The 25,856-nt window shown below is 37.8% G+C and overlaps 1 protein-coding gene across 1 annotated transcript in view; it reads left to right on the top strand.

Moving 5' to 3' along the window:
* Positions 1-75: 75 nt before the first annotated feature.
* The window catches only part of PTGER3 (prostaglandin E receptor 3), a 104,904-nt gene continuing 79,123 nt past the window's right edge, over positions 76-25,856 (top strand). The window contains exon 1 of the mRNA XM_012787957.3: positions 76-18,292. Within this exon, the coding sequence (XP_012643411.1) occupies positions 17,396-18,292 (897 nt within the window). The 5' untranslated portion in view covers positions 76-17,395. The remainder of the gene's footprint in view (positions 18,293-25,856) is intronic.

Genomic DNA, 25,856 nt, shown 5'->3' with positions numbered 1-25,856 from the left:
TTTGTTACTTTTGACTGATCATTTTTTTAAGCTCTTTATATTCACTTACCCATTATATATGAGTGCTTGTTTTAAAACATTCCAAAGCAATGGAGTCACTGCAGCCTTGGGTACTCAGAATTGTTAGTTGTGACTTTTTGAAATGGAGAACTCCCAAGTTAGTTGAATACTACCTGCCAGAATATCACATACCTATCCCACATCGTGAAATAGCATATTGCAGTGCCTTTGCTGAATTACTCTTAAACTGTCACTCTGTAGCACTCAACAACTGTCCATTTAACTGCTAAGTTTTCTTAAGTTTCTATTTAGAATCTATTCATCTAAACAATATCGAATGGTGTTTGGTAATGTCTAAGTTTAGAGCAAACTCTAAATACAAGGCCATCTCTAGGCCCAATTACTAAGGTAAATGAGGTCTTTGTTTACCATCTCGTCTCCCATTATTGCTATCTGGTGTCCATAGCCAGTGTTGTAGATGCTGATAAGAAGGTAGGGAATTTCTGTATTCTTCCCCCCATTTTTGATGTAAATGTTAAATGTTTTTTAAATAGAAGTACCCTGAGAGTTTTCCTGACCTGAAAATTGTATTATTTTTGTTTCTGGGAAATAGAGTGAACAGTTTTAATTAACAGTTTAATATATATAAAACAAGTGATTAACAGGCATTATCTAATTCTTACAGTCCTGTGTAGGTATATACTAGTGCATATCTGCTGTTTTACAAAAAGGAGGGTTTCTGTACAAGGAAATTAAAAATCTGCCCAAAGAAGCCACAGGAGTAGCTAAGTGGGGATTTGCCCCCAAGTGTGAAAGCAAATTTCAGTCTTAGGTCTGATTAAAACCAAATAACCTCTTTGAGAAAATAAATGTGAAATCATTAAGCCACATGGTCAGATGTTTTTTAATCTAGTAATTTGGTGGAGAAGGTATAATTGCAGTCATTTATAAGTAGGTAGCTAGACAGTATTTTGGAATAATTTTAGAATTACAGAAAAGTTGCGAAGATTGTATGGTGTTCTTGTATGCCCTTACCCAGTTTCCACTGTCATTAACATCTTGCATTATCATATATATTTGTCAAAACTAAATGTTAGTATATTACTATTAATTACATTCCAGATTTTATTTGAATTTTACCTTTTTTATTAATCTGTTTCTGGATCTAATCTAAAGTACCACATTGTACTGGTTGTTGTATCTTCCTGATCTCCTCTGATATGCAGTTTTTTGATCCTTTTCTTGCTTTTGATGACTTCAAAAATCTTCAGGAATACTGGCCAGGTATCTGCTAGAATATCCCCCATCCCATTCAGGATTTGGCAGTGGTTGTGATTGGACTGGGGTTATGGGTTTTTGCAAAGAGCACCACAGAGGAAACATGTCCTTTTCATCACTTCCTCTTCACTGGTAATGTTAGCCTTCATCACTTAATTAAGGTAGGATTTGCCCAGATTTCACCAATGTAGTTAGAGTATTTCTCCTTTAAACTATTATGTTTTTTCAAACCAAATTTTACTAAGGGTAGCCCATCCTCAGAGTAGGGCGGTGGGAATTAAGCTCCTGCTACTGTTGGGGGTACTATACATGCTTGGAATTCTGTAAGAAATATTTGTTTCTATTTGTTTATATTCGTATGTATTTGGGTATATTTTATACTTGTTATTTATTTTGCTGCTCAATTTGTTGTCCAGCTTTGGCCATTGGGAGTTTTTTCATATTTACTCCTTTGTCCTTTGACATGCCTCCGTTCTCCAAGAAAAGGGAAAGTAGATGATGAAGAGAGGGAGGAAAGAATTGTTGGAGAGGTATCAGATAGAGGAGGGAAATGGAATCTAGCTAGAGCTATGGTTGGGGGTTAGGGAACTTTAGCCTTAAATAGGAGCCTTGACAGTTAATTACAATATCAGGAGGGTTGGGTCCAGATTGCGTTAAAGCCAAATTTGTAATTGAGAGTGCCTTATAAACATCTTACGGGTTTTTTTGCCAGCCACATTTAACTACACAGGAAGTTTATATAAGGGTACTGGATATTGTAACATTATATATAGGTACAAAAGATAAGCATGTTAAAAATAATTCATAAATGTCTATTTAACAAAATAAAGGATACTGGGATAAGAAAATATTTACAATAACTAGGTAAATTGCTAAATACCTAAATGATCAAAAAGATTTTTAAGGAAAGCTATACAACTTTATTCAAGGAAATAAAAATACCTGGATTCAAAGCTAAACTACATAGGACAGCCCCTTCCCTTAACCATGATTTAGTGGGGGAAAGCTAGTCTCAGTATCTGGGGGATTGGTCCAGGATCCTATGGAATATAAAATTGGAGGATGCTCCAGTACCTTATATAAAATGGCATAGTATTTCCATATAACCTATGCATGTCCTCCCATAGGTATTTTAAATCATCTTTAGATTACTTATAATACCTCATACAATGCCTACACATCACTTCATTCACATGGGTTCAATGTAGTACTTAACACAGCAAATTCAAGTGTTGCTTTTTGGAACTTTGGAATTTTTCCCCTAAATATTTTCAATCCATATTTGAATCCATGAATATGGAACCTATGGATACAGAGGGCCTACTGTTCTGAAGTTAGAGATTTGTGCCTAAATAAAGAAGCAAGCTGTTAAAGGAATTGATGTGGCAGTCTTGAAGGGTGAGTAAGGTGAGCTAAGGTTATTCTCTTGCATAAATTCTGACGATTTGATAATGTTTTAAGGGAAACAAAAATATTGTGTCTGGGGGAAGTCTTGGAGAAAGAGAAGGAACTTTCTAATAATGCTGTCAATTAAATTGAGCCACATTAAACACTGAAAACAGTGATAACTTAAAGACGTTAGTGTTGAACTCAGAACAAATTGATTTTTGCACCTACCTTAAAATGAAACATCTGTGGCCTGTTTTCAGTGAGGTTATTAGGTTGCTGAGTAGCTGCAACCTAAATGTGATAGGAAGTTAAGTTTGCTTTAATGGGTATGGTTCAGTGGTAGAGTTTGCGATGATATTGGATTTCTATCCTGCTGGAGTCAAAATGTCTGATTTGGATTTTAACTTTATGGTAGTTGTATGACTCTGGGGATGTTTATGCCTAAATTATTATACCTATAAAGTAAAAATAATAGAGTCTGCCTTGTAGGAATGAAATGAAGTTCCATACATGATTACAATGGTCTCTGGCACATAAGAACATAGCAAATATTATCAGTTATTTTTACCTCCTGCCCCTGTGTTTATGTTTATATATATATATATTCATTCTCAGATGGCTGTTTCCTACTTACTCATTTCTAGAACACCAGATCCATATATCTAGCTGTCTTCTGTATATCTTCCTTTAAATGTCAAGCAATTCACCATATTTAAATTCATCTTAAATCCTCTGTACACCAAAACCAATATCACATATTTCACATTAATAAACAGCATTGTTAGTAACATGTGAATCTTAAATTTCCTTTTTCTCTTCCCACTCCAAAATCTGACTTACCTAGAATTGAGAATTCTACCTCCATTATTATTAACTGTTCCATTATTAACACTACCAACTGCTTTGATTTATAGACTACGATATTGCAGTTGTCTGCTAAATGGCCATCTGGCATATAGTAGGTTTTTGTAGTGTTTGCTGAATGACTTTGTTTCACCAAGCATTAATGCTTTCATCACTCTGATGCCAGAATACTCTTACTAACAGACAACTCTCTGCATGTTATTTATTTGCTTAAAACCTTTCAGTGCCTTCCCATGGCTTTCAGAATTAAACCAAAATCATTTTACACATAACTAAAAGTTCATGATTTTTTTTTTGCACTTGCACTAACCCCAGCCCCAAATTTCAGCATATGTAGGAACATAGAACCTATATACTAGCAATCTTAACCATGCAGACCTAGTAATATTAATAGATTTTATCTTTGTATAAGTTTTTGATACCTGTAATGCCCTACACACACCCCACTGCCATTCGTTTCTTATTCAGTCTTCATGACTCAATTCAGAACAGTAGGATGCCATCCCTGGTTCCTCTTGAGTTTCCGTAGAAATTAGGTGAAAATCCTGAAAAGGCTTGTTTTTACCCAGTATCCTTAATAACATAGTCTTTCTCATTATCGAGCAAACACTCTGTATTTGATGAGGGAGTCAGTATCTGTTATATTTAAGAGACTGTGATCACTTGTGTTGTTTCCCCATTACTAAAATAGAATAAATGCTTATTTTTACAGAAAAACATTCTTTGATTGCTAAAGGAGTTTTTATTCTAAATACATCTTTGCAAAATCATCCTGGAAACTAGTCATTAAACTTAAGTGTTGAGAAAGCATTTTTTTTCTGTTTGTCTAATAAGGCCATTTCTTCACAAGCTGAAGAAAGTTTGAAGTTACCAGTTCAGCTGTACTTCAGTGGAAGATAAAGTTTCATGCAAGTGAACTGTGTTCATTGTCCTCAGTTTTCTATTAACATTATGCCAACTGATATTTTATGACGGACACCTAAGATAGGTTGAGAAACAAAGGCAGCCTCACTATATCACCAATGATGGAAGCATTAAAAGTTACTACACTGGAGGCCATCTGCCATCTGCTGAATAGGCTGAATGAGTTTAAGTGGCTTATCATTTCTGTGACTTGGTTTCTTAACTTTATAAATAAACTTCTGTTAAAGATTTAAGCAATAGGCCGGGCACAGTGGCTCACGCCTGTAATCCTAACACTCTGGGAGGCCAAGGCAGGCCGATTGCTTGAGGTCAGGAGTTCGAAACCAGCCTGAGCAAGAGCGAGACCCTGTCTCTATTATAAATAGAAACAAATTAATTGGCCAACTAATATATATATATAGAAAAAATTAGCTGGGCATGGTGGCACATGCCTGTAGTCCTAGCTGCTCAGGAGGCTGAGGCGGAAGGATTGCTTGAGCCCAGGAGTTTGAGGTTGCAGTGAGCTAGGCTGACGCCATGGCACTCACTCTAGCTCTAGCCTGGGCAACAAACCGAGTCTCAAAAAAAAAAAGTTACTACACTGGAAGTAAGATTTGTGGTCAACTATTGGCTTTATTCCTAACATGCCACATGATCCTTTGCAAAAATATTAACCCAAGGAATTTTGAATTGGCAAATTGATTTACTGTTAAGCGTTTGATGACCCTTGAAATAGTTGCAGTGGTTTGCATCATTTGCAAAATAAGCAAATTTTTATAAAAAGCAATTTGCATGTTAATAGAGTTCAAAGTGGCTTGGTATATGTTAAAGTAACTGTCTTATAAATACAATTTGTTATGTATAACTGGGCATATTTATTAGAGATAACCAAATTTAATAAGTATATTTGCAAATCTTAAAAAAATTAAGAAAGTAACACAAAATACATTATTGCAAAGTAGATTTTATTGGCAAAAATGATTTGGATATTTACTTGGGCTTATGTATATATAACACTGTTAGGAGTTCTTTCTGTGGTCAGCAGTGAAATAAAAACCTGAAAGTCAAAAACAAAGTGGAAGTGTTCAGACAAATTGTTAGAGTAAAACAAGTCTGATGAATTTTAGTCCCATTCTGTTAATCCTCTTGGTGACACATTGCCTCTGTATTCTAACCTGTTGACTAGGGACTTGTCAAAGATGTTGGTTTTTCAGTAATTACTTTACCATATCAGAATTCTGATCAGGGAAAATAAATTATGTGCATTCTTATAATTAAAATAATGTATTAGAGTTTAAGAATTTTAATCTTATTCTAGTGACCATATGAGAGTAAAAATATTTGCACCCTTATAAATGGTGTGATTGGAATTAACAAGATTTGTGTTGCCCTGTATCACACTCAAAACTGTTTCCTGTTGTTGCTCATGTGTTAGAATCACAGAAAAGGGAAAGATCAATTTAGTTCATTCATCAGCGGAAATGAAAACCATGTCAGTATTTATCAGGCTGCACACCCTGTACCACAGAACCTATGGTACTAAAACTCCAGGATAGAAGAGTGCTAAGCAGGAAGAAAAAATAGAATCATGAAATAGTATGTTTTGTGTTGGCCCCAAATTAACAATAATGAAAATGTGTAAACTCAGGCTTCTCATAAGCATTCCATATCATAGAGTCTAAAATAAGTACCTGACCATAAAAAAAAGAAAACTACATTTTGAGACAAATGTTTACTGACATGAGAAATAAAACATTTTTAAACTGTAAGTTTGGTGAATCAATTGGAAAGTAATAATCCTAACCTATTTTTCCTCTACATTTGAAAGACTGTACATCTGTCAGCAAAGGATAGGAAGGAAGCAAATGTCAAGGTTTATAGTTAATTTAGATGCAGAAGAAAATCTTGTTCAAGGACTCCAAAGGATGATATATTTAACACTTTATATTAAACACATTGAGCATTTATTTTAGGAGCCACTGCATTTTGTATCATGGATCAGTGCTCTTGATTATATTTGCTGGGGCTGTTTGAATCAATATAACCAATATTTGTAAAATCCTTAATTTTTTTCATCAAAGAATATGTTAGCACAGGCCTTTTAAGTGATGATTGGAAGTAGCTGAATTAGAATATTAGCGGTGTTGGCATTTAGAACATACTAATGAATTATGTTAATTCATGCTAGCCAGTGAACTGAGTAATTAGTGAAATAGCGCAATATTCTACTAGATCTTAAATTGAAGCAAGGGAAATAATTATAAAGTCTCATCAGTATTATGAAGGAAATAAAAAGTAGGGCTGGCTGTATATTACTCTAAATGGGATAGGAAGAAGGCCTATGGGTCAGGCAAGTTATCCTTGGGAACAGAATTCTTAAAAGATCTGTGCTAGAGGAAGTAAATCCATTCTTGGAAATGATGAGACACCAGTGAATGGCTTAGGAAAAAATGGTAAGACAGGGGGTTGTAGACTTCAAGGCCCTATCACACAAGCCCTTGTAGGCCAAAGGAAGGAATGTCATTGTTATTGCAAAATATGGAAAGGTTTGAAGTGACCTAGTTAGTTTTCATATAAACAGGTTGACTGCTGCTTGGAATATAGATCAGAAAGAGGCATAATGGATGGGAGGGGTGGGAGTGGTTTAAGAGGAGGAAAAAAATGGTCTGTTGAGTTTTTAAGTAAGTAAGAGTGTAATACACTTCCATAAATCCAGAGTATCAGACTGGGTTAAAATAAATACATAAACCCAATATTATCTTTGTAAGATGTTTCAGAATGAGAACACAGTTTGAAAATAAGAGAATGGGAAAAATAAGTTAAACATCCCTGTGGGTCAGAGAAATAGCAGTGGGAATTTACTTGAATGAAAGAATGAAAATAAAATTAATTGACGCCTAAGGGATTCAGCTAAAGCAGTACTCAGACATGTATGACTTGGAAAGTCTGTTTTAGGGAAAATGAAGTTAAATCTTAAGCTTCTGTTTCAAGAATACTGGAAAATAATGGCAGATCAAACAAGTTAGAGAGTCAAAAAAACAAGCAGGGGACTTCTACTTCTGGCCAAGATTTATCCTGTCTGAAACTAGACAAAATATGTCAAGGAGCATTTTTTGGTACGTTTAACATAAGGCTGTGGGAGACATACCTCTGAAAGGAAAATAAGGCAATCCTCCATTCTTGCTTCCAGCATATTCCCTTGTAAGTTTTAAGTTCATAGGGCACATTAGGGGGAGTCTTCCTAGATGGGACTCTGCACTTGAGGTTGAAGGGGGATGACAGGAAGCCCAAAGCCACTAACGTTAATATGGAAGTTACCAGAGGAGAGATTCCTCTTCAAGTCTTCAGATGAGTACAGCTTTTGAGGAAGAACCACAAATGCAAGAAGCTTGACAAGCCCCAGAGAAGGCATGAAGATAATGGCAAAAAAAACTTTAAAAGGCTTAAAACCAGTGATAAAATCTGAAGGCAACCAAAGCATAAAAACATTTACTAGAGGAACAATGGTGAGAGTGATACACTTGTCAGAAGCAATGCAAGCCAAAGATGCAACATTTTTTTAATGTACTAAAAGAAAAAACAGACTAGAATTCTATGTTCAGTGAAAATATCTTACAAAATTACAGGTGAAATACAATTTCATCTCATAAAAATCTGAATTCAACATCTCTAGTACAAAAAATAAAGGATATCCTTTTGGCATAAGAAAAGTATCAGATGGAAATCTGGCTCTACCCAAAAGTGAGAGCACAGGAAATGCTAACTGTGGATAAATATAAAATATTTCCTTGATACTTAAGTCTCTTAGAAAGGTAACTGGCTACTTAAAACATAAGTATTGTAGTACTTGTATGTACACAAAAATTACACAGCAACAATAGCACATAGGCCAAAAGGGGAGGAATGGAAGTGTATTATACAAAGTCGCATGTCATCTTAAAAGGTAGACTGATAATTTAGTATACATACTATAAACCTCAAAGCAACCTCTAAACAGGGAAGAGTTATACATAATAAGTCCATAAAGGAGTGCGGAAAAGTGGGATCATATGTACCTGATCCAAAAGCCAGAAAAAGGAAACCACAGCCAGATGTGGCTCACACCTGTAAATCCCTGCTGCTCAAGAGGCAGGAGGACTTGGAGTCCAGGAGTTAAAGCTGCAGTGAAGCATAATTGTGCTATAGAAATTAAGACTGGGTGACAGAGTAAGATTCCCCCCTCTTAAAAAAACAACAAATGGGACAGAACAAATATTGTGGTAGGTTTAAACCCAGCCATATCTACAATGATAGATTGAACACCCCAGTTAAAAGACAGCGCTTGTCAGAGTGGATAAAAAAAGCAATACCTGTATGTCCTGACAGGAAACCCATTGGAAACAAGAAGACACAACTAGGTTACAAATAACCAAGGATGAACAAAAAAGAAACATAGCAAATGAAAAGATCTGAAGAAATAAGAAGAAAGCTGAGGTGGTATTTCTGGAAAGTAGATTTTAGAATAAAGAATATTAGGGTTAAAGAAGGTCCTTTCATAGTGATGGAGTCAAAGAAAACATCTTAAACATTTATGTACATATTGAATGTCAAAATATATCAAACAAAAATTGATATAATTGCATGGCAAAAATAGGGGATCCACAATAAGATTCCCACACCTCTCATTGATATAGAAAATAAGGCTATAGGAGACTTGAAAAACACTGCCAACCATCTTGACCTAATTGACATATGTTCTTCTAAAGTGTACATGGAACATTTATGGAAATAGTCCATATCTAGAGCACAAGTATATACTATGGTTCTGTTATATGAAGTTCAAGAATATAGCATTTTAACTATTGTGATAGAAATCAAAATGATGATTATGTCTTGGGTGAAGGTGGTCATTAATTGAGTTGGGACACAGGGAACCTTCCGAGTGGTTATAATGACATATATGAATTTGGATGGTGGTTACAATTGTGTGTACATACATATGTAAAAATATGAAGCTACACAGTTATCATTTTTGCCCTTTGCTATATGGATGTTAATGCCTGAAAACAGCAGGAGCCACCTAGAAATACAAATATTCCAGTGGAATAGAATAAGAAAATACAGAAAAATTTTCAAGCCTATGTGAGAATTTTAAACTTTTGGGGAATAATTTTAGATTTACAGAAATGTTGAAAAGGTATAGTTTCCTTATAGCCCTCTTCCAGTTTTCCCTATTGTTAATATACTACCATAGTATATTTATAAAACATAAAAGGCCAATATTTGCACATTCTTAACTACACTCCAGATTTTATTTGAATTTCATGAACTCTTCCACCTATGCCCTCTTCCAGGATCCAATCAAGGATAACACATTGAGTTTAGTTGTGTCTCCCCATTGTCATCTGGTCCGAAATTTATCATTCTTGATGGTTTTGAGTACTGTCTAGGTATCCTGTAGCATTATCTCCATTCTGGGTTTATTGTTTTCTTTGCATGATAAGACTGGGATTGTGGATTTTTTTAAAAGAGTACTATAGAAATGAAGTGACTTTTCTCATCACAGCATGCCAAGGGTGTATAATATCCACTGCATTATTCGTGGTGTTAGCCGTCACTTGGTTGTGATTGTATTTGCCAGATTTCTCCACTGTAAAGTTAGTGAAGTTACTATTTTTCCCTTTTCATACTATGTTTGGAAGTCACAAAGGCTAGCATACCCTCAAGTGGAGAGGGAGAATGAAGTCTCCCCTTCCTGGTGGAGGGATTACCTACATCAATGGATTTGTCTTTTCTTTCCCATTTATTTATTCTATCATATCAATACAGACTTGTGTATATTTTGCTCAAATTGCTTTAGCTTTGGCCATTGGGATTTCTTTCAGATGACTCTATTGTCCCTTTGACGTGTTCCATCCTTTTACTTTCTAGACACTAATTTCTGGCTTTACAAAATGCTCTAAGCTCATCTTGCATTTTCACTACAATGGCTGTAGAATTGGTCATTTCTCCAACGACCCCGTTTTCTCTTAATGAAGAAAGGTGTTTAAAAATCAAGATCTGGGCACTAGGCTAAATTGGAATTTAGTATATTATGAAGTAGGATTTCAATTAAGAGGAGAATCATTGTTAATAAATGGTGTTAGGTATGTGATAATCATTTTTTAAAAAGTTAAACTTCTACCTCATTACCATTTAATAAATGGTAATTTAGCAAATTGCCATTTGCTAAAATAAAAATTTTTTAATTTATTTGGATAAAAGGCATGAATATTAATGTAAAAATATTCCCAAATGTAACTTGGGTATAGGAATTAAGACCACATTAATCAAGCAGGAATACTCAAAACCATAAATGAAAAGATGGACATGTTTTTGAATTTTTTACATATGGTAAAAAAATCACAAAAGACAATGATAGTGTAGGAAAATTAGAAACATGATATCTCTATACAAAGAGCTCCTACAAATTAAGAACATAATGATAATCCAATAAAAATGTATAAGATTCAGTTAATAGAAATTATAACTTCATTAGTAGAGAAATACAAATTACAGTTAACGATAAAAATATATTTCACCTGTTAGATTGTAAACATTTTAAACAGCAATAATACTCAGACATTCTAATGATAGACATTAGAAAAGCAGAAACATGCATTTTTGGAGTGGAAGTATCTTTGAGCATAGAATAAAGCATGAAAAAAATACACTCCAGCGTGTTAATGTTGGTTAATTTGGACGTGAAAATAAAGAACAGAGAAGAGCATGTTAACATTTTAAAGTATCTAAATGCTCATTAAACTAATTTGCTACAATAAACAGTTTAAAATTAAGGCAATTATAAAGGTATTGCAATAGATTAGATAGATTACGTAAAAGATTGTGGCGACTTGAACCAGGGTGGTGACTATTGTGATGGAAACAAATGAATGTATGTTATTTTTTTGGAATTGGAATTAATATCACTGGATAAAGAACTGAAAACAGATGATGGACAAGGAAGAATCTGGGATAGCCATTGGATTTCTGCTTGAGTATGTGGATGGTAGTATTATATACTGAGATGGGAAAGTCTCAGGGAGAATCAGTATTAGAAAGGAAAATTTGAAGTTCTGTTTGAACATACTGAGATGTCTATGAGCTATCCAAATGAGATGACAAATAGTCCATTGGATATATGAGGCTGGCATTCAAAAGAGAAATGTGGGCTGCAGATGCAAATTTGAGGCTCATCAGCATATAGCAGTCCACTTCCAGGGATTTACCATGTATAAATAGGTCCCACAAATATATTAATGCATGCCAGTATATACAAGGATGTTACCAAACCCCTGATTGAGTTAGCAAAAATTATAAGTAATCCATTCAGAAAGAAAGAATTAGTTAGATTATTCCTGGTATTTAAGAATGAGGAATTTCTGTGTATACTGACCAAAAAACATAATCATGTGTTGTTTAATGGGAAAAAAATAAAATTGCAAGATTACTGTCAGTAAGGATGGAGGGCTAAAGAGTTCACAAGTATTTTTCTCTTGTTTTAATCTAAAAGATTTATAGTTTTAACAGTTACCTTTAAGTCTTTGATCTATTTTGTGTGTGGTATAAGGTGAGGTTTATATTAATTTTTATTTCTACATAGATATCTGGTTTTTCCAGCACTATTTGTTGAAAAGAGTGTTCTCTATTGACTTACCATAACGCCTTTGACAAAAATTTATTGAATTCAAATGTATGGGTGCATGTATATGCCTCTCTCTCACACACACACACACACAAACCACACACACAAGAAACTCTCCAATATTCTCCTTCATTGATCTGTATGTCTGTCTTAGTCCATTTTGTACTTCTATAACATACTACCACAGACTGCGTAATTTATAAACAACAGAAGTTTATTTGTCATTCTGGAGGCTGGGAAGTCCAAGATCAAGGCACTTTTATCTGGTGTCTGGGGAAGGTCTTCTTGCCCTGTCCTCAAATGGCAGAAGGCAGAGGGCAAGAAAGAGACCAACATCCTTTGTCAAGCCCTTTTATAGGGGTAACTAATTCCATTCACAAGGGAGGAGCCCTCCTGGCCTTAAAAGGTCCCACCTCTTAGTACCATCACATTAGCCATTAAGTTTTAATACCTGAATTTTGGATGAGACACAAACCATAGTAATGTCTGTCTGTATGCCAATATCTCATTGCCCTGCAGATAATAAAATGTGGCTAGAATTTTAATAACACAACTATTTAAATTTTATTAAACTATTACATTCATTGGAAAGCATTCAAAAGCATACAGAAATTAGAGATCAATCTCAAAAATGCAACTGAAAGTAGTAAGAATTAAGACTTACTGGTTTTTTGGACAGAGGGTGTTACCCAACCTTAATAGGAGAAATAGTGGTTGAAAAAATCACAACCTTACTGGCAATATGTGCCAGAGATTGGAATTCAAGGCTTGAAAGGCCACTACAAATATAAGTAGGAGATCCTGGGAGTGAGAACCAAAGGAGAAAGACAGAGAACTGCCCAAATTAGTGTCTCACAGCTAAACTATTCTGGATGAGGGAGACCCCATGGAGCCTGGGGAAAGCAGGCAAAGACCACATAGTTGTAGAACTTAAAATTATACAAGAATACATCCATGACTTTGATGCTTTTCTTAAGGGAATGGATTCCCCACTGTGTGCACCTTGAGTGGCATAAAGCTGAAGCTTTACCAGCTTGAAATGTATGGGCATAGCCCTAAGCTGGTGGAGCAGCTGGACTACCAGAGAATCACTAGAATCAAGGAAACCACAGAAAGGCTGATACCCATTGCTGACTGACCAGCAAATTACATAGGCATAAAGGAGATCAATTCACAGGGAACCAGGCTAAATGAGCTGGCATGGAAAACCATGAGAACGGAGTAGAGATAACAATAGCTGCATGCCACAGGAGAGGTCATATTGGCATTTTGAGTCCAGACAAGTTAACTGTCAAACAGAAAGAACAAAAAAAAAATCAGTAATCCTCAGGGGAAAAAAAAATGGAAACCAGACTCACTAAATATATTAACACCAGTGTCCCGTTTTCAATAAAAAGTTATTAGGCATATGGAGAAACAGGAAGAAAAGGCAGTTACAGCAAGAGACTCTTGAGTATATTCAAATGTTTGATTTAGCAAAGACTTCAAAGCATCTCTTTTATTTTGTTTCTATGGTAATTTTATTGATTGATGTTTGATTTACCTTGCATTCTACCAATTTTATTGATTGATGTTTGATTGATGTTTGATTTACTTTGCATTCTACCTCCATGGCAAATTATTCTGAGAAGACAAAAGCCATGGGGATCATTGTTCTTCTGTTAGGCATTTAAAATCAAGAGTTTTGCACTGAAATATAAACTACATAAACATAGAGAATGGTATGTGTTGCTTTTGTATCCTTGAATGCTATAAAAGTGTCAGACATAGATTAGGTGCTCAATAAATATTTACTGAATGAATGAATGAATGACTAAAATATATACTAAAATTAGTGGTTGGCTTCATGGAGAAAGAATTACAGATATCTTCCATCCATAATGAGGCAATCAAGGGCCTGATTATGTGAAACTAGTTATTAATCTTGTTTTGTATTCATGCTTTTTAAAAGATTTTTTAAAAAATTAATAGTAAATAGCAAGATAAATTCATTAACACTAGGAAAATATTGATAAGTGATAAAAATTTAAAACTATAAGGTGCAGGAGGGGCACAATTAAATAGTTTTTGTATGAAAAGCATTTCTAGGGCACAATTTCAATTGAAGTATATGAATATATAGTTAAAATTTTTCAAACATTTGAATATGTGGTGTTTCAATAATTCTCTAATGGTTTATTGATTAAACAGAGATGTCAGTTTGTAAACTCAAAAACAAAGTGACCACAATTATGTATTGATGAGAAGAAATTAAAGGTTCTCTAAGCAAAGCATACATTGGTCATTCATTTAGAAAATCTCTTTAATATGTTGTGGCATACAGCATGTTATTATCCTTTAGATCACTAGAGGGTGGTATTGTTTCAGACCAACACAATTTAGACCATTTCTGCAGTACCTGATTAACCACTTGGGTAGGGTGCTCAACTTAAGCACTCATAGTCTGCAAGATAGTTTGTGCTGTGCATTGACGACGAATCCCTTTAGCTTTTGTGTGATGAGGAAAGCTTTAAAGCACTGAAAGCTTGTTTTACTTTACAGGCAGCTTTACTCGTAATGTAAATCAGAATAGATAACATATACATACATGTTTTCATTACATTATTTTTAAAAGTTCACATTTTTATTTTGATAAATGCAAAATTAGAAAAGTCATATCACGGCTGTCGGCTAAAGTCTACACTCAGTTCATCTGTGGCTATTGACTGTAGTCGACGCTTGTACCGAAGTGGTTAAAAAGTGCCACCCAGAATTCCACTGCCAGTTTCATATGAGATTTTGTTACTCCTCAGATCTTCGAAGTAACTATTTACAAGGTGAATAAGCAGACAACTTAGAATAAGATGAAGCAAAAATGCTGAAAGAAGTGTTTAAAAAAAGATCTGAAATGCAACACATTTAGTGCATTGCTGTAAACTTAGTAAAGGAGGCTAACATTAATTCTTTGCTAATATGTGTCCTGATGATTGTTGTGCTCATTAAGTCCATTTGACTACAGCAAGCATTGCAATGGGAGAAATAAAAGTTTCAAAGAAGCAAAATATTTGTGAATAAAAATGAGAATTTTTGAGGTAACTGGATATTAGCTTTGCTTCCTTTGCTGTGTGAATCATGAAATGGTCTTAAACTTTTAAATATATCATTACACTATAATTTTATTAATTGCAGAAAAGTTACATTTGATATGTATTTTTTTATCCAAATGCTTTGGATAAAGCTTGTATCTAAGAGTAACAACAAATATTATTTTACCTGTCAAATGACATTATTCTAGAAAAACATTTTCCCAAATAGGAGGTTGAGATTAATTCTAAATAATAAGACAAATGTTTGGGGAAGGTTTTTAAAAGTATATCATGTCACTATTCCTTCCTAATCATGACATTTTAGTAAATAAAGAAAGTGCAAAAAATTTTTAAATGACAGCAGAGCACAAATTAAAATGAAATCAGTGTTGTGATTAATGCATGCCATTAAAATGCATTTTAAATTGCATCATTGCTTTTCCTCCTTTAAACACTATATAACCCAATAATGATTATTTTTTTCAAGCTCTCATACAAAATCAAAACAGCACAGAAAGAAAGCATGCAGAGGGACATAATCCTATTATTGTCTTTTAACACTCATTTACACCCAAAAAGAATATCAACTAAACTAGGAAACGCAAAAAACTGAGTAGACTTGTTCTGAAAAATCAATCTAAGTCACTCTGAATTATGGCCTTCATAGTGCTATATGGTTAGGTCTAATTTCATAAATATGAGTGAAAATACAGTTTGTAAATAATTTTTAAATTCTTTTAATTTTCTGGACATTGTGAAGAGGTAGAGAAACCAGGCTCTCCCAAGATTAGGGGAAAAAATGGTCTTGCAGTTAATTTTCATCTGGTGAGAGCAGTTAGATATCAATGTAAAGAATACCGCTTCAAATAAGAAGACAGGACTGGGAAATTGCTAAGAGACTTGGGCACATCCTTTAACTTCATAGAGCCTCAGTTACCTCACCTTAAAAGGGGACTAATAATATCAACAGTACCTTGGAGGATCTCTGTGATAAAACGAGAAAATCCTTGTGAAAATACATGATATATGGTGAAAATACATAAAATTTTTGCTTACTAAAAGATGTTGCTAGGTAATTATGCCTATTTTTGCTGGATGGGTGTATTTCAAAGGCAGAGTTTCCATATGGATGAAGGCCTTTTGTAACATCTAAATACAGTTTCTAGTATAAAAATGGTCCGAGGCTTAGTAAGAGAATGCATCTCTCCCATGCCTCCACTGACTCCTCTAGGCTGGCAGCAGTTGATTTCACTACCTCAGATATGCAATGGCTGCCACCTGCCTCTAGTCACTTTTGCCCTAGTTGGCTTTTGGGTGAAGGAGGCAGGATTAGCTGACGGGTGATAGTTGGTACTTCTTTGTCTTTGAATTTTATCATACGATTTTTTTTGTTTCCGTGTCTATTCCCTTAACATCTCCAGACATTGTCTATTAATTTTATAATTTCAGCGACAGACCGAGGATAGGACAGTTTGGCCTTTTCATGATCAGTCTAGAGTCCCAAAGTAGGAAGGCAAAAAGTTTACATTCAGCGATGCGAAGGAGTGTGGCTTGCGTAGATTGCTTAAGGGCAAGTGATTTATCCCTTGCCAGAATTTAAAAAGGGCTTCAGGAAAAGGATCGGGTCCCTGTATGAGCGTCTGTGGATGGAAGAGGAGGGCGGGTGCTCAGGTCCTCGTCTGCAGCTAGCCTTGGTCGGGAAGCCGGCTGAGACGGTTTAGCTGCTCGCTGCCCACAGCCATTCCTCTGGCGGAAAACTGGAGGAGGCGCAGAGCTAGGCACGGAGGCGAGCGGTCGCCCCGTCTGGCTAGGAGCAGGGGCGTTTCGAGGGGAGTCCGCCTGGAGTTTTCCCAGCCCAGAAGGTCTTGGGAGCAGGCAGGCAACAACCGAGAGAGGCGATGAGTTGCTTTTGCACTCTCCTCCCACCTCAGTCTGCCCACACCCACGGGCGCCCCGCCCCTCGGCCTTATAGCGGGGGCCAGGCACCTCGGCGCGCATAGGAGCCAGAGGCTTCCCGGAGCTGGCCGCGCCGTTGCCTCCGTCGCCTGCGAGCACTGGCGCCGCCGCGGCCGCGGCGCGAGTAGCAGAGTGAGGCGGCGGCTGCGCCCCGCACCATGGAAGGCAGCACGGCCCCAGCCAGGGTCGTCACCAACCTCTGCCACCGCCCGCGCCGCATCTGCCAGCTCCCATTGCGGCTCTCTGGGCGCCGTCCCCTCCTCACCTCTAAGGCAACATGAAGGACACCCGGGGCGACGGCGGGGGCAACCCCTTCTGCGTCCGACTCAACTACTCCTACCCGGGCATGTGGGCGCCCGAGCGGTCCGCGGAGGCTGGGGGCAACCTCACGCGCCCTCCAGGGCTGGGCGAGGATTGCGGGTCGGTGTCCGTGGCTTTTCCGATCACCATGCTGATCACCGGCTTCGTGGGAAACGCGCTGGCCATGCTGCTCGTGTCGCGGAGCTACCGGCGCCGGGAGAGCAAGCGCAAGAAGTCGTTCCTGCTGTGCATCGGCTGGCTAGCGCTCACCGACCTGGTCGGGCAGCTGCTCACCAGCCCGGTGGTCATCGTCGTGTACTTGTCCAAGCAGCGCTGGGAGCAGCTCGACCCGTCGGGGCGGCTCTGCACCTTCTTTGGTCTGACCATGACTGTTTTTGGACTTTCCTCGCTCTTCATCGCCAGTGCCATGGCCGTCGAGCGGGCGCTGGCCATCCGGGCGCCGCACTGGTACGCGAGCCACATGAAGACGCGCGCCACCCGCGTCGTGCTGCTCGGCGTGTGGCTGGCGGTGCTCGCCTTCGCCCTGTTGCCGGTACTGGGCGTGGGCCAGTACACCATCCAGTGGCCCGGGACGTGGTGCTTCATCAGCACCGGGCCAGGGGGCAATGGGACTGGCTCTCCGCACAACTGGGGCAACCTCTTCTTCGCCTCCACCTTTTCCTTCCTGGGGCTCTTGGCGCTGGCCGTCACCTTTGCCTGCAACCTGGCTACCATTAAGGCCCTGATGTCCCGCTGCCGGGCCAAGGCCACGGCTTCTCAGTCCAGTGCCCAGTGGGGCAGGATCACGACCGAGACAGCGATTCAGCTCATGGGGATCATGTGCGTGCTGTCGGTCTGCTGGTCACCGCTACTGGTAGGTAGTTCCAGGATGTGGGGATTTCAGGGTGAGCGTGTGAGCGAGCGATCAGGAAATGGAAACTTCTCGAGGTGGCAGCACCTGCGGATTTGTGTTTGTAATCTCAGAGTGTTGTGGAATCCTCTCCTCTTGTGCGGTCTTGGTTGTGGCTTTGGAGTTGAGCTCCTCAACTTACTCGTTGGGCACCTTCCAAGTGCTAGGCTTCCCATTAGGCACTGGTTATGCGCACATGGAGATGCCAGGGCTGCTCATATTCTAATTGGGGAGGAGAGAAGATACCCAGGTATCATTTCAGTGCATATGCGGAGTTAGAGGTTTGTCCTGGGTGTTTTAGGAGCAAAATGGTGATGACAACTATATAGCCTGATATTGTGGGGTTTTTTCTTTAATCCTAAGATCTCTCTCAACGTTAAGGGGATTTTCAGTCTACAGAAGTACCCTAGCTGGAACAGGCATGGCCCTCTTGCAGCTTCTTAGACACTGAGCGCCTGCTAGGTTCACTCTTGACAGGAGGCAGGAGAGTGAAAGATGCATCTTGCTTTAGCAGTGAGCCTTGCCCCTGGGAATGGTGCTTTAACCTCTAGGAAGCGCTTGATCCAGCAATCGATGGGACCTGGCAACCCAGTACCTCCCTCTGACCAGCATTTTCTTGTCCTTGTGGCAATCAATCAGGGCTGGGTTGTGGCCAGTCCTGGGATAGGAGGTAGGGATTTCTCCACTTCCTAGCCCCTCACGCCAGCGCCCTTCAGGGAAGCAAGTGATGTTTCCACATGCTCCTTGTCTAACACCTACTGTCTTACATGGTATTTTTGAGGTTTTTGTCTGTGTTCATTCTAGCTAGAAATGTGTATGGGTAAGTGTTGTTTACTAATTCCTGAAGAATGAATGCTTATTTAGGCCCCTGGGAGCCTGGCTTAACAGATGTTGCAGAAAGAGCGACATGGTCACTGTCACAAAGTTATAACCAGTTATATATTGGACCTGGAAAAGTATTATACAGTTGTGGAAACCGTTTGAAACACATGGGGCACAGTTTTCAGAACCCACCTATGTGGATTTTCTTTTTTTTTTTAAATTGTGGTAAAATATATAACATAAAATTTACTATTTTAACCATTAGTATGTTTACAGTTCAGTGGTATTAAGTACATTTACATTGTTCGGTGCACCATATATAGCTTGAAATCCTTGTATTTTAAAATAGAAATGTAGTTGCTTTCTTCCTCTCATTCTCCCCAACATTTGACAAGCAGATATGTGAGGATACCTGTGTTTAACTGGTGTGGTACATTTGGAGTGCAAACCTAGGCTCCAAATGAGTGACATGTGGGGACAAGAAGAGTTATGTTGGGACCTAACTGCCCCCAAGTCACCATATGGTCATAGTTATGCATTCCAGGGGCTGGAACTCAGGCTGATGTCATCACCCTAGCTTATCAAAACCAGCACCAATTTTAGGCATACAGTGTTTGCTTCTGTGGTTGGGGAATGGGATGTGTAAGTGATCAAACAGGAGGGGGAAAAAGACTTTTAAATAATAAACACTTTTCTAATGTGTTCTAATTAACATATCTTTAAAGGCAGAGTATCTGAATTTTCACAACTGTCGGTTTGTGTCCCACAACTTTGAGTTTGCTGTATCACATGATTTATATACTAGAAAAAAATGCAGTTAAATCATATAAATAAAATGCTTACCCATACATACAGTTAATCATACTTAAATTTTGTTTGTTTGTTTTGTTTTTAAGTCAAAGAGGAACTATGTAGTGTGTTTTTATTTAGAAGCTTTAATTCTAAACCATGAGTATGGTGGCCTCAGAAAGAATATAGATCAATCTTGGAAATTTCATCTTAATATGGCCAAACTCACTGTCTTAAGAAAGAGTATATTTGAAACTAGTCTTACTTAATTTCAATTAATATCTTCATTCAGATAATATTTATTGATTTGTTGCATTTTATCAGACACCATTAATTCAGTTATCATCAAAATATTAAACTTAAATTCAACATGCAATCACATCGAAGAGGAGAAATTCATGGTTTCAAAATAGGTATTTTTTAAAGAAATGGTTCCATCTTCTGTTTTGTACACCATTGAAATTAAATCTCCAAATATCTTCAGAAAGATCTGTACAGTACAAAGTTGGAGCTATTTCAAGGAAAAGAAAGTGGCAAAACTGCTTTCTGAATAGGTTAGGGAATTATAAAAATGAAAACAGTAGAACTTAGTGAATTGAAATTTCAGCCTATTAGTGTTAAAATGAGATTTAAATTTTTTTTCTACCTATGGGTAAAACATAGATTTCCCGTTAGCTTTCGTTGAGTTGGGTATAGGATAGTAATCCAATTTTCCAAACTCCTTACTTGAAAGGACGCAGAGTATATCTTATCTTGACTATCATGACTATAAAAATATTCAGTTGTTACTGCTGGAAAACTTAGAGCAGAGACACCTTAATAAGAAAACATCCCAACTGCTACAAGTTACCACTGCATAAATACTTCAACAGAGGCTTAAGCATGGTGTAAACAGAAGCTTTCTTCTTTTTCTTTTTCCCAGAAACTTTGCAAAATACAATATGAGATGTGAAATTAAATGAGACTACAGTGTGAAGTAATGTCACCTTGATAGATAACTACAGTTCATAGTCACTGTTTTTGCCATTCTGTTGGAATCAGCCAGTTGACTCAGCAATAATGTTTGACTTATTATTGTTTTACTTTCTATGAGCCATGCTCACCAGAATACAGTTATTTGACATGATAGCTAAATTGCCAGAAGCAGACATAACCTTAGGGTTTTATTCAAAGGAAGCCATGATAACATTTTGTAGTTTTATAACCTGGCACTACCAAACAGGTAGAATGTGGCTTATAATGTAGCTATCTAAAAATAGTAAATATAAAGTTAACTGTCAACATCATGAAAAGTGAGGTATGAGGAACAAATAGTTTCTCATCATCAGCCTTGGAACTAGATAAAAGCAACCTTGGAAGTTTTTGCCTTTAATCTTGAATCAGCAAATTCCCCACTCAGTATCCACAAATATAAACTGAGATGCTTCAATTCAAGAAGATATTTCATGATGTAGTTGTGATTTTTTAAAATTAGGGAATCACTGATATATTTTGACAAGTGAACTTTGCCTTTGATATGTCCCATGTGGTAGATGTATGTGATAGGTTATTTTACAGAAATAATATTGTTTTACCCTATATACAAACATTATTCAATTGCTAATCTTCTCTGCCTGTACATTTTTGCTATATTCAGAATGTTACTTCAGAGAAAGTGATTATGCATATGAATATACATTGTAGGAAAAATGTTCTATAATTGGCTTTTATAAGAGTTGAGATTATTCAGATTTCTTTACATTTTTTACTTTACCACAATATATTTTAGATACTGTGGAAGGGATAGTAAGTACACATTTTAAAACTAATCAATGAATTACAATCTGTTAAGAGAAACAACCCAAGTACCCATCAATTCATGAGTGGATTCATAAAATGTGGTATATGTATACCATGGAGTACTATTCAGCTTTAAGAAACAATGGTGATATAGCACCTCTTGTATTTTCCTGGATAGAGCTGGAACCCATTCTACTAAGTGAAGTATCTCAAGAATGGAAAAACAAGCACCACATGTACTCACCAGCAAATTGGTATTAACAGATATCAGTGGACAGTATTAACAGTCAGTGGACATTATAGGAATAACATTTATTGAGTGTTGGGCAGGTGGGAGGGGGGAGGGGATGGGCATATACAAACACAATGAGTGAGATGTGCAACGTTTGGGGGATGGTCACGCTTGAGACTCTGACTCAAGGGGGGAGGGGGAGCATGGGCAATATACATAACCTTAACACTTGTACCCCTGTAATACCCTAAAATAAAAAAAAAGAGAGAGAAGCAGAATTTCCACATTTGTGAGTAAAACAATTAATTAAAGAACAATGATACAAGACAGGATGTAATTAATCTTGGCTGTCAGAAGAAAGTGGACCTGAATTTACCAGAGTAGACTCCCAGGAAGAAGAGAGTTGGCATAACTTGACCTCATGGCTGAGGGCCAGCATGCCCAAAACCTGCCAGAAGAAAACAGAGAGTGCACACTGGAACAATGGGAGTTATGGTTTGAAGATGTTCATACTGTTTCAAGGAAGCAGATTTGGGTAGTTAGTCCCTGAATGACAGGATGAGGACTTACTCCTTTGCCAAAAGGCAATAAAACCTCTGTTGTGGGTTTTTGAACAGGGATGATGGTTTATTGGCAGGGTTGTAGTTTGTGGATAGATTTGGGCTGGAAAACGAGGCTGTGAGATAAGTTATAACTTGCATTTGCAGGTCATTTGGGGCCGTAGGATAGAGAGAGTGGGAAGAGATGAGTCAGAAAGAAAAATAAGAGAGAACTGATGCTGTTAGAAATGGTCAATTTCAGTAGTGATTGATTCAACAAACATTTATTGAGCATCTACTATGTCCTTTGCACTGTGGTAAATGTTTTCACATACATTATCTCATTTAATTGCATCCTGTAGATCTATTATCTACATTATTCAGATAAAGAACTTGAAGGTAAAGAATATTAGAACTAGATATCTAATTCAGGATATCTTGAGTTTTCCTTTTGTTGTTGTTATTTGTTTAGTTTAGATAGAAGCCAGGAATTCTAGTCCTAACTGCAGCACTGGGCAAGTTATATATACTCTCATCTGTAAAGCACAAAGATAAGACTACTAAATATCAAAGGTCTTTTTCCTTTTATGGTATTCTCAAGATTTCTCATTTGGGAGAATCATGGTTCAATGAACCAAAATGGTTGGTTTGGAAGGGATAGTGTTTGGCAAATGTTATGTAAGGATGGTTCCCCTTAGGTGACTGGGGCTTTGGGACATGGAACATATGGAGTGATGGTGGATTATCTAAATGATATATTCAGAAGCCAATATAACTTGAAGATTAATGAGATAAATCAGGGCTAAAAAATGTAGTTTTTTTTTTTAATTTTAGTTTATCAGATTGAGCCAAGAATTAAACACTTCTTAAGCCATCATCTTTGAAGAAATTCAGATGGTCTGGAGTTGTAGCATAATTGTGACTCACTGGCCTTTCTCCTTTGAAAAAGTTGTGAGGGTCAACAACTCAATTATAAAAGTTTCCATAGGTTCAGTTTTCTGGGAATAACACTCAGGAATATGCATTGCAAGCATTTGTGACAGACTGATTCATCTGGGAGTGCTGCATGGTGGTAGATGAAGGATCCTGGGTGCTACGTTTCAGTTTTCAGTTCCAGCCTTGCATTGCAGGGAAGCAGGGCCGGGAAGTCCTCCCTATAAAACTCCTTGCATTTTGTATAACATTTTAATAACCCACCAGTGTTCCACATTTATCTCATTCATGCCTCACAGCTCTAAGATCTACAAATGTAACATGTCAAATTCTGACTCCCCACTTTCCTCAATTCCTTATCATAGAGATAACCAAGTTTGTATTTCAACTCCTGCCAGCTGTGCTTCTTGAGGATTATTAAACAATCTCTCAAGTCCCCCTTTTCCCTAGAAAATGCCAGCTTTCATAGAAGACAGATGATAACCAAAATGGAGCCCAATTTTTCATGGGGTTCCCCTTATATCTTGCCCCCTAAGTGTATGGTAACATTTTACAATAAACATAGTTCAGACAATCCCTGACTTAACGATTTTTTTTTTAATTTTTTTTTTTTTGAGACAGAGTCTCACTCTGTTGCCCGGGCTAGAGTGAGTGCCATGGCGTCAGCCTAGCTCACAGCAACCTCAAACTCCTGGGCTTAAGCATTCCTTCTGCCTCAGCCTTCTGAGTATCTGGGACTACAGGCATGCACCACCATGCCCGGCTAATTTTTTCTATATATATATATTTTAGTTGGCGAATTAATTTCTTCCTATTTTAGGATAGACAGGGTCTCACTCTTGCTCAGATTAGTTTCCAACTCCTTACCTTGAGCAATCTGCCCACCTCGGCCTCCCAGAGTGGTAGGATTATAGGCGTGAGCCACTGCACCCAGCCATGATCTTTCAACTATACTATGGTGTGGAAGTGATAGACATTCAGTAGAAAATGTACAGATTATTGAATTTTTATCCTTTCCCAGACTGGCAATATACCACACGATTCTCTGTGCAATGCTGGGCAGTGGCAGCCACCTGCAGCTCCCAGTCAGCCACGAGGGTCAACAACCTGTACTCTACAGTGAACTGTGTCACCACCAGGTGATTTTGCCAAACTGTAGGCTAATGTAAGTGTTCTGAGCACTTTTAAGCTAGGCTAGCCTAAACTCTGATGTTCAGTAGGTTAGGGAGATTCAATGCATCTTTGACTTAAAGTATTTTCAACTTTGAGTTTGTTGGGATGTAACTCTGTCCTAAGTCAAGTAGTCTCTGTATGTCATTCTTTTTTTTTTTTTTTTTTTTTGAGACAGAGTCTCGCTTTGTTGCCCAGGCTAGAGTGAGTGCCGTGGCGTCAGCCTAGCTCACAGCAACCTCAAACTCCTGGGCTCGAGTGATCCTTCTGCCTCAGCCTCCCGGGTAGCTGGGACTACAGGCATGTGCCACCATGCCCGGCTAATTTTATATATATATATATCAGTTGGCCAATTAATTTCTTTCTATTTATAGTAGAGACGGGGTCTCGCTCTTGCTCAGGCTGGTTTTGAACTCCTGACCTAGAGCAATCCGCCCGCTTCGGCCTCCCAAGAGCTAGGATTACAGGCGTGAGCCACAGCGCCCGGCCTGTATGTCATTCTTATACAGAAAAGACGGTTGAACAGCGTGTGACTTCTTTAATGAGAGGCCTATACACACATGTGCACAGAAGTAACACTACAGAATGGAAATTCTCTGTGACTTCATGCAGACTGCCCTTTTTAATCAGAACACTTCTCTCTCCCGTTTTCAACTTTCCATTTTACCCCGCAGCCATTCAACAATATCTGCCGAGCAGTCACCCCTCTTGGATTGGCTAAGATCTCAAGTTAGAAGTCACATTCTTAGAGAAGCCGTCCTTGACTCTCTCTGGGCTTGGGGGCCCCGGCCCTTTGGTACCACAGTACATTGCATTTGCCTGTTATAGTCTAAGTCACACTTCACTGGACATACTGGTTACTTGTCTTTGTTCTATTAGCTCTCCTGAGTCTAATAGGACTGTGTCTGTCTTGCATGTTCTTTTCCTGGGAACAGTTATAATTGCCTGCCAAGGTCTGCCCAATGAATGCTATTGACTAAATACCTGAACACCAAAAACAGAAGACAGGGAGGGTCTGGTTCCACTTACACAAGCAATTATTGTGTGACCTTAGACAATGCACTTGATACCTTTGTGAACTATTTTCTTTGTGTGTGTGTGTGTGTGTAAGATAGAAACAAAAACACCTACCCTGCCCATTTCACAGGATTATAACAAAACCCAATAAGATTAATACATGTGAAAATAATTGGGAGGTGTACAGTGCTATGAAAATGCTTTATTACTGAATCCTTTTAGCAAGCTGGGAATATTTCTTCCATAT

This window comes from Microcebus murinus, chromosome 2 (assembly GCF_040939455.1).
Source record: "Microcebus murinus isolate Inina chromosome 2, M.murinus_Inina_mat1.0, whole genome shotgun sequence".
NCBI lineage: Eukaryota > Metazoa > Chordata > Mammalia > Primates > Cheirogaleidae > Microcebus > Microcebus murinus.
The sequence above is the reverse complement of the archived record's forward strand: the minus strand, read 5'-3'. Positions and strand labels throughout refer to the sequence as shown.